This window comes from Anopheles merus, chromosome 2L (genome assembly GCF_017562075.2).
Source record: "Anopheles merus strain MAF chromosome 2L, AmerM5.1, whole genome shotgun sequence".
Classification (NCBI taxonomy): domain Eukaryota; kingdom Metazoa; phylum Arthropoda; class Insecta; order Diptera; family Culicidae; genus Anopheles; species Anopheles merus.
In genome coordinates, this window is record NC_054083.1 from 51329494 (window position 1) to 51338882 (window position 9389).

At 50.9% G+C, this 9389-nt stretch overlaps 3 protein-coding genes across 3 annotated transcripts; 2 read left to right on the top strand and 1 right to left on the bottom strand.

Annotated features, from left to right (window-relative positions):
• Positions 1–513: 513 nt before the first annotated feature.
• LOC121593366 (E3 ubiquitin-protein ligase SHPRH) lies at positions 514–4746 on the top strand. Its single transcript, XM_041915636.1, has 3 exons — positions 514–3420; positions 3486–4050; positions 4120–4746. Exons 1-3 carry the CDS (start codon positions 615–617, stop codon positions 4688–4690), a joined length of 3942 nt encoding a protein of 1313 aa, XP_041771570.1. The 5' UTR covers positions 514–614; the 3' UTR covers positions 4691–4746.
• A 1-nt stretch (position 4747) lies between these two features.
• Positions 4748–5961, bottom strand: LOC121593367 (proteasome inhibitor PI31 subunit). Its single transcript, XM_041915637.1, has 3 exons — positions 5673–5961; positions 5067–5596; positions 4748–5000 (listed from the first exon to the last, which is right to left on the bottom strand). The coding sequence occupies exons 1-3, from the start codon at positions 5814–5816 to the stop codon at positions 4868–4870; spliced, it is 807 nt and encodes a 268-aa protein (XP_041771571.1). The 5' UTR covers positions 5817–5961; the 3' UTR covers positions 4748–4867.
• Positions 5962–6707: 746 nt separating this feature from the next.
• LOC121593963 (protein mono-ADP-ribosyltransferase PARP16-like) lies at positions 6708–9042 on the top strand. The gene is made up of 3 exons (XM_041916769.1): positions 6708–7376; positions 7556–8069; positions 8131–9042. Exons 1-3 carry the CDS (start codon positions 7185–7187, stop codon positions 8625–8627), a joined length of 1203 nt encoding a protein of 400 aa, XP_041772703.1. The 5' UTR covers positions 6708–7184; the 3' UTR covers positions 8628–9042.
• Positions 9043–9389: the final 347 nt, after the last annotated feature.

The window sequence follows — 9389 nt, forward strand, 5'->3', positions numbered from 1 at the left end:
ACCAAAAGTGAGCTATATCACCGTTTCTTTGCCCACTTACGATCTATTAGTGAATCGGAGGGGTTCTACTGTATGGTCGATCGGTTCCTCTTCTGTTGAACTATGCGACATAGAGCTTATTAAAATACTAAACCTCACAGAGAGAGAGAGAGAGATAGAGAGAGAGAGAGAGAGAGAGAGAGAGAGAGAGAGAGAGAACTCCTATCTGATTTCCATCCTTAATGCCACAATATGTCATTTTACAAGGAATGAATCTATTTTAGCAGTCAGCTATATTTCTATTTAAAAAGATCAGATGTATGAACGGGTAAGAGTATTTAAATATCAACGAAAATTGGCTCTGATTCCTCTTTTAATTATTTGTTGTAAGAAAACGAACGAATATCCCAACGTTCCATAAATCAACTGAAATTTGAATTTTCGAGCAGCCACTGCTCGAACCGAATCCAACATGGCGTTTACGCTCTGCCGCTCATTGCCGTACCTGGAAATGTGTCATTTACAACGGGCTTGTCAGTAAACAAAACTGTTGTCGGCTTCCCGCGGTTGGAAATGATTACGGAAAAAATCTACGGCAGCATTTTGGTGTGAAATCCACACAAGAACCGTACAAAATGAGCTACAGCTTGTTGGACATTGCTGTTTCAAAAAACAATCTTGTAATCAGCGATAGCTCCAACAGCGACGATAGTGATCAACCATCAACATCCAGCACCGCACCGGCGGCACCAACATTTACGTACAAAGGCAAGAAGTACACACAGCTAGACCCGCAATTGAAAGTGAAACCAATCCTACGCGATGTCGAACGCATTCCGGAGTACAGGCTGGTAGAGAGAAACGAGCCAGACGGTTGGACTCTCTCCATTACTCTGCGAATGCGACGGCGGGATGAGCCCACCGATGATGCCTGCATCCGGCACAGGCAGCGCATGGTTGAGCTTTTGTTCGAAGAAATCGACCGGCAATCGTTCATCGAGGAGGAGCTGACGCAGAAACTACCATCCTCAACCGAGGAAGACAGCAACGAACCGCTCTCCATACAAGAGTTTTACAATCAATTACGATTGCGCCATCGAACGCAAGCGGGTAATAAAAGCTCGAAGGAATTGGTAATTCCACTGTTGCGCCCCGAATTGCGTTTGTATCAAGAGCAAGCGATCAGTTGGTTGCTTAAGCGGGAAACCGTCGTAGATCGATTGCCCGGCCAGTACGTTCTGCTTCGTTGCCGTGCCCAGCCAGAGGTGAGTTTTTACATGGATCTGTACGACTGTACGATAAGCGATAAGAAACCGAACCCAAAAATACCCGCCGGTGGTATACTGGCCGATGAGATGGGTATGGGCAAAACGGTCGAAATCCTTGGCCTAATGCTGCTGAACCCGAAGAAACAAGACTCGCCCAAGGAGCTCCCGGAGCCCCAGGAGCCTAACGAAGTGAAAGTTAAGGCGACGAAAAATGAAGGTGAACTGAGGTGCTTGTGTGCTAGCACACTGACCAAGAAAACGATTGCCTGCCGTAAGTGTGGCCGGCTGCAGCATCGCAAGTGTGTTTTGAACCATTTTACCCAGCCAAAAGAGCAGTACATCTGTCCCGAATGTTGGCGTACGCAGCCGATGGTCAAATCCGGTGCTACCATCATCGTATCGCCCGCCTCGATCAAGCACCAGTGGGAAAGCGAAATCCGCAAGCACGTGACCGATCCGAACTTTCGCGTGTTCATCTACAACGGCATCGCGGACAAATGGATCAGCCCGCAGGATCTCGCTGCGTACGACGTCGTGCTGACGGACTACACCGTGCTCAGTCCGGAAATCTATCGCGTGCCGGAGTACGCTCGAAGCTCCCGGCACGAGCAGCGCTTTCTCAAACCGTCCACCCCGCTCACGATGATCCACTGGTGGCGCGTCGTGCTGGACGAAGCGCAAATGGTCGAGAGCGTGAACAATAACGCGGCCAAGATGGTCAAAGCCCTGCCGACCAAGCACCGCTGGGCCGTGACCGGTACGCCGATCGAAAAGACGATCAACAATCTGCACGGGCTGGTCAGCTTCCTGGACTACGAGCCGTACTCTTACTGGCCCACGTGGAAAGCGTACGCGGAACGCTTCCAGCAGGGAAATGCCGAACCGCTGCTCACGATGATGGCGCGCGTCATGTGGCGAACGTGCAAGCATTCCGTCTTCGATCAGCTAGACATTCCGCCGCAAACCGAGCGCATCCACCACATCCAGATGTCGGATCTGCAGAACTACTTCTACCGCTGCGAGCATCTCGCCTGTGCGCAGGCATTCAACGAGAAGGCGCGCCGTATCGGAGCCAACGAGCGGATGGCACAGATGAACATCTCCACGCTAAATCAGCTGCTGGAACCGCTGCGCAAGCTGCGCCAGGATTGCACCATTCCGTCCGTGTTGGGCGTGGGTCAGTCGGCACTGCAGGGCAAGAAGCTGCTGACGCCGGCCGAACTGCACGAGCATCTAATTGCCTGCAACATTAACGAGTGTAAGGGCAAGCTGCGATCGGTCGTGTCATCGCTGAACGGTATGGCGGCGGTCGAGATCCTGCAGGAGCATTACGATCAAGCATTCCGGCTGTACCAGGCGAGTCTGCGGTGCGCCGACGACTATCAGGGTGCGATCAGTGTGGACTCGCTGCTCCAGATCCATGCGCTGCACAATCTGCTCGATTTGGTGCGCACTTTTGAGGAGCAACTAAGTCCCAGCTCGAAGCTTACGGCGGAACAGATCGCTGCGTACGAAGAGCGACGCTCCAAGCTGGAAGGACGCTACATTGAGCAGTACGCCAACAAGGTGCGTTCGATCGAGGCTACACTCCGTCCGGCGACGGAAAAGGTGGATGAATTGATCAACGGCAATGGCAGCTCCCAGCGGTTACAGCTCGAGGGAGAATGGTGGCGCGATCTGTTCGCCCTGTTCGAGCAAAGTCCCCAGCGCCACTCGGCCATCCAAACGCGCGTACTGCTCGACCAAAGCTTGATCGGCAACACGGGCGTCAATTCGTGGCGAACGCTTGACCTCTGGCTTGTGAACTGGTTGGATGGGCTGCTGGAACGACGCAGTTCCCTTGTGAAGGGCTTCCAATCGTTGGGCTTCTTTGTGGAGTATTTGCAACCGGACAGGACGGACTGGTCGCAGGAGGCACGTGCCCGAATTGATGAGCTGGTACGGACGGCGTTCGCGTGCCATCTCGATCCGGCCCTGTTCGAAGAGGATGAGTTCGGAGTACGCAAGAAGGAGCGCCAAGAAGCGAAGGGCTTACCGGGTCCACCCGTTTGCTTACTGTGCAAGGTAAAGGACAAGCTGAATGAGCTGGAATCGGCACTGTTCCAGATTCGAAAGACACAGGTCGCAACCGGCGGATTGTGGCAGGTTTCGCGACAAGAATCAGTACTAAAGCGTAAGTGTTTGTGTGTGCGTGTGTTAGAAATGGGTTCTATTTCCCTCTTTTCTTTCCCATTGCAGTGATACATGCGTATGCAAAGCGACTGGAACAGGACAGTACCGTATGGAGCAGGATGGTGTCGCAGGACACGATCGTCGAAAGTGATCGGTTCATTGCGTTTCTCGAGCGCGCTAAGGTCGAGTTTAAGGAGTACTCACAGTATTGGGTAGAGATTAACTACACCGTCGCAGCGTACGACGAGCTGACCATGTGTAAGTCTCGCCTGCAGCTGCTCACACTAGCGGAACGGCGCGAGATAGAGAAGAAGAAGAAAAAACCGTCCCCATTGCAAGTACTGGAATGCGAACTGGCCGATACGCTGGCCGAGCTGCAGCTCACCAAAGCGGAGGCAGAGCGTGATTTCGTACGGCTGAAGGGTACGCGCAAGTATCTCGAACATTTGGGCTCGCGGAAGGAGCTCGAACCATGCCCGATCTGTCACAGCATCCCGGAGGGCAGGTATGCCGTGCTGCAGTGCGGCCACCATCTGTGTAGCATCTGTTTGATGCGCATTTTCCAGCTAGCTCGAGCGCACGGGAACATGACCACGTGTGGTATCTGCCGGCATGAGCAACACGTGAAAGAGTAAGGCAATTTCAAAAAATGTTCCAGTTTGATTTTTGGTCTAAAATCCCCTCCTTTTCATCCAAACAGCATCCAGTACGTACAGCCGACCGATCCCGTTCACAAGATCCGGGGCAACTTTTCCAACAAAGTGTCCAAAATCGTGCAAACGGCACTGGAGCTGGTAGCGGACGATCCGTCCGTTAAGATCGTCATCTTCTCCCACTGGGAACCGATACTGACCGAGGTGGGTGTGGCGCTTGCCGCGAACGGTATCACGTTGCGCGAAAAGTCGGCCAAATTCTTTCAGTGTGTGGCAGATTTTAAGGATCCGGCGAAGGGAATCACCTGCCTACTGCTGCCACTGCGCTTTGGTTCGAAGGGATTGAATCTAACCGAGGCGACGCACGTGTTTCTGGTCGAGCCGATACTGAACCCCGGGGAGGAGATGCAAGCAATCGGGCGCGTGCATCGTATCGGCCAGACGCGGCCCACGTTTGTGCATCGGTTCATTATGCTGAACACGATCGAGACGACGATCCATGAGACGATTCAGGGCGATCGGAGTGGACGATGGTGGTCGAAGGATGTTACCGTAGAGCAGCTGGCGCAGCTGTTCCGGCTGGACCAAGACGACGGCAGTGAGCTGCCAGCACTGTAACGTACGATGAGCTCGTACACACAAAATTAACAACAAAAAAAACACGTACAATTGCGGTACGTTGAAACGTATTTTTATTTTATATTCGAATTAAGAATTAACCAACTCCACACAGTGTGTGTAACCGAAACATAAAAGGATTAATGGAAACGAAATATAGGCAAACGCTTCGTCCCCTTACATAAACATATCGTCGTACCCGGGTGGGGGAAGATGGTCCGGATTCGGGTTGGGGCGTTGCACACGGGGAGGAAACGGGCCCATCGGATCGATGCGCGCTCCGGGCAGAAATGGATCCGCTCTGCCGGGCCTGCGAAATAGCAAATACTCGTCGGTAATTAGTCGGTTCTATGAAGCTCCCTTTTGCCGCACTTACCTCATGTTCATTGGGTCCATTAGCATACCGCCGCCACCGCCAACAAAACCTCCCAGCGGGTTGAGATCGCCCCGACCTACACCACCACCACCACCGAATGGCAGCAGGAGTCCGCTGGGACGCAGCACCTCAATACGCCTGGGAGCGGCCGCTGGCACAGGATTGACTTGGGCAGGACTAGGCGACGAAGAAATTAGCGTCTGCGTGCTGGAGCTTTTCGATCCGCCATCGCACAGCGGTTTAATCAGCTCCGTCTGCAGCCGGGTGATCTGATCATCGATGCTGACCACCATGTTCGTCAAGCTGCTGTCGTTGAACGAGTTGATCGTTTTGTCCAGATTGAAGGCCGCATTAGACACCTGCAGTGACTGCGCTTGCAGCAGATTAACAATCATCGTATCGTTCGAGAGTGTTCCATGCAGGATGTACAGCTCGTTGTTCATGGTGTAGCGCAGCGCGTACGATTTGTTGTTACCGTTCCATCCTTCCGGCAGCAACTCGCTCTGGTCGACGGCGTTGTTGAGCGTTTTCTGTGGATGAGATTGAAACGTCACAACGTCGCTGGAATGATCTCGCCGGCCGCCATTACACGGAACGGATACGCACATCGTCCCCAACGCCAACGTTACGGAATCCGTTACGGACTAGGAACCAGTGCACAAACAGCATCATCGCGTCGGCCTTATCCGCCAAGTTGGCGCACTCCAGCTTCCACAGCATCTCCAGCCCGAACAGATCCGATTGCGGCATGGTGGTTTTTTTTGCTGCAATTTCACAATAATTTCAAATCAATGCCGCTTTTCCGCGTCCCAGAACAGCCGACGAAGAGGAGTGCGAATTCTCCGAACAATCTGTGTGTACAATGACGAGAGAAAGAGCTGCTTTGTTTATATGCCGTTTGTCAGCTGTCAAACGAGGCGTTCCCGATAAGCAATTGACGCAACTACTACCCAAGTGACATTTTCTCGAAATTATTTTTCCATATCTGCTCGACTAGTACTCGATACGCCTGAAATTGTGGATTTGTGTGTGATCAAGTGTGCTGGAAGCGCTAAGATTTGGTGTGTTCGTAAATGAGACTTTCTTTTATCGATGGATGATGCCGATGAGCTCATTTTACATTCATAGCTTGGGTATTTGATGAAAAACGAAAGCTAATTTTGTTTGACATTATTTAATGAAAAATCGGTATTAGTTAAATATAAAATGGCTACCTGACCAACTAACACGATAGGAAACATCATTTCCGAGCGAATCTAGAAGAAAGTAATGAAAAAGCCGCATCACAGTTGATATTAAAGGACTTTTTCTGAATTCGCTTAGACTGGTGCAGTTAAAAGGAATTTTAAGGCTCCAGTTTAAGGGAATTTGCTGGAATTCCCGATTATTCGTGCTCGAAAATGTCAACTGAGATGTAGGCGAGTAAAGGACGGGTAGAGAAAATGAGCGAGATGCAGCGATATTCGAACGTCAAAAACAGTGAGGCTAGATTTGGTTTTGGCGGTTTTCGGTAGGAGCGTCAATATTTTATCGTTAGTTTTCGGTAGGAGTTTCAATTTGTATCGGTAGTTTTCGGTATATTTGAAGTGTTAAGCGAAGGGGGGGGGGGGAGGGCTAATCTGCACGAGAAAATACATCCTTTTTCATTTAAAGGAGATGCATCAGATTGCGTCCATAGCGGTCACACGAATGAGGCGTTTCTGAAGTGTCGATCTGAAAACTGTACTAGGGATTCTAAGCCGACGCAGGGTTGAGATGCACATTTCCTTTTGAGCGGTGGCGATTCCCTTTTATCGGGGTTCCAGGGGTTTAGGGGTTTTTTCTGTGTGTCGGTAGGCATCTCAAAAATCGGTAGGAATATAGATAAATCGGTATTTCTGGTCACTCTGCCTGGCTGGCTGTTTATATTTCACACAACTGTTATCAAATATCGAATACGCCGTACCTTCGCCCTCCTGATGCGCCTCGTAGCATTTCGTGGTTGTTTTGATTGCCCGTACTTGTTCTATGTTTGCTGAACGAACGAATCAGTGCATTTTCCGCTCCGTCCGCATTTAGTCTGCCCGTTTTGGTGTGGTGACACGCAACCGACACAAAAACACCATACACCGCATCGAGATGGAACTGGCTCCATTGTCCATCGAAGCCAAACGGTTGCTGGTGCTGAAAACGATCATCCACGACCCGGCAGCGACCGATCTGCGGCTGTCGCTGTTCATTTCCGCGGCCAAATCGTTCCGGTACGATTCCTGCCTACAGCCCTTTCCGCCGGACTTCATCACAAACAATGAGAAAAGCATCGACCAGTTGGTAAGTCTCGGCCAAAAAAAAAATCATCACAGTTGGCGGCGCTCAATGTGTAGCTGTGTGTGTGTGTATGTGTTTGTGTGCGTACTCACGACCTATCCACAGTACACTACACGTAATCCCAGCAACGTTATCTTATACCAAACTCTTTCCCTTTTACCACTCCGCAAACACCACGTCAGTGTCGGGTACTGGAGACGATTCCACCGGTTGCCGATCTTCCGGCAGGGCTTGCCGCGCTCGACGAGCAGACGGTGGGACTGTTGCACTGGATCCTCTGTCGACAGGCACGTCCGGCGCTGCGAACCGTCCCGAAAGCCCAGCACGATGAGGTGCTCGCCAAATGTCCGTGCTACGCCAAATACGCTCAACCGAGCCACATCTTTGAGGTGGTGTACCGTGAAACCAACTCGAGCGAACGGGCGTTCCAGGACCATGCGACCGAGTTCCGCACACGACACGCATTTCACGGCAGTCGGCTGTTTAACTTCCACTCCATCCTGCACTACGGGCTGCAGCAGCACCTGAACAAGGTGTCGTTGTTCGGGGAGGGCATCTATCTGTCGGCGGAACTGCAGGTGAGCCAGATGTTCTCGCCGAACGGGTCGGGCTGGTCGAGGTCGACGCTCGGCACACATCTGGCCTGCATTGCGCTGTGCGAGTACGTGGACAATCCAAATTACGTGAAGAGTCAAGGTATGGTTTGCGTTGAAGAGGTTTTTCATGCAATCATTAACGTGTATTGCCTTTTTTTTAGAAGAAACACAACAGTTGCCGGGAACGGGTGAAGGAACGACTGCGCACGCCACGCCCTCCTCCGATGGACCATCCGCAATCATGAGCACATCGTTCACCGGCAATGGAAGCTTCCCGGAGCGTTACATTTTAGTGAAAAACAACGAACTGGTGCAGGTGCGCTATCTGCTTCTGTACGGAACCACCAAAGAAACCAACAACAACAACAACAACAACAACAACAACACTGCCACATCCGCCGGACCGCACGGATCGTCCGTCGATCCACTGTACGCCCTGCCGGTCAGACCACCGTCGTACCAGATGCGTCACCCACCGAGCCGCTTCATCCAGTGGATTGCCAACAATAAGGGGTTCGTGCTGATCGGCGGGTACGTGGGGCTGCTCCTGATCGTTGGCTTCATCAACAGCCGCAATGCGCACTTCGTGAAGGAGATGCTCCTGCAGAAGCTCAACCATGTCTACAATGCGGTGCTTGGGTATCGCGGGAAGGACTAGTACAACAGCGTGTGCACTAACCCCAGCCAGCACAGTTTGTTGCCCAGTGTGTGTGTGTGTGTATGTTGCCTTTCTACAAGAAGTGCCCTAGAAATGCACTGCCACGGCCAACGACCACTGCCAAAAATGGGTAATATTGTGTGCTGTGGCGTGGCGTGTTCGATGGCACGTGGCGTTCGGGGGCCGTCTTGTTTCCTATCTGTGTTAGTTTCCTTACTTTCTTATCCAGCGGGCGGTGTATTTCAAGTAGAGTGTGTGAATTTAAAGTAAATTTAAAAAAATAGGTGATAAAAAGCGTATAGATTTCCATCTATGTAAAGGCGGGGGAGACTTTTTGTGGGACGATTGGGGTTTTTTTGGGAGAAAAGCTAGTTTTTAAAAATGCGAATAAAAAAGCTCTACATACTACGAGTAATCTGGACTAGTTTTTAGACTACGTATCAAGCAAAGAGATAACTGTAATAATTTAAATCCATTTTTATGAAGATAAAGTCACATCAACTTCTGTGTTGGAAAGGAAAAGCTCTTTCCATCGTCCTTTGTGTGATGAGTTCTCGCCTGGGGGAAAATTACGATTTAGTAATGAATTTATTTCGCGTATCGATACTAAAAACCTTGGCCCGAAAAAACAGTAAGATTAAATTTACCTCGTTTTCTATTTTGTTTTTCCACTTGAACAAACATTCTCCGTCGCTTTATTTATCTGGTACCAGTTTCCACCGCGCAGCCGAGCTTTTTCCTTCTCGCGCAAATCTCGAACGC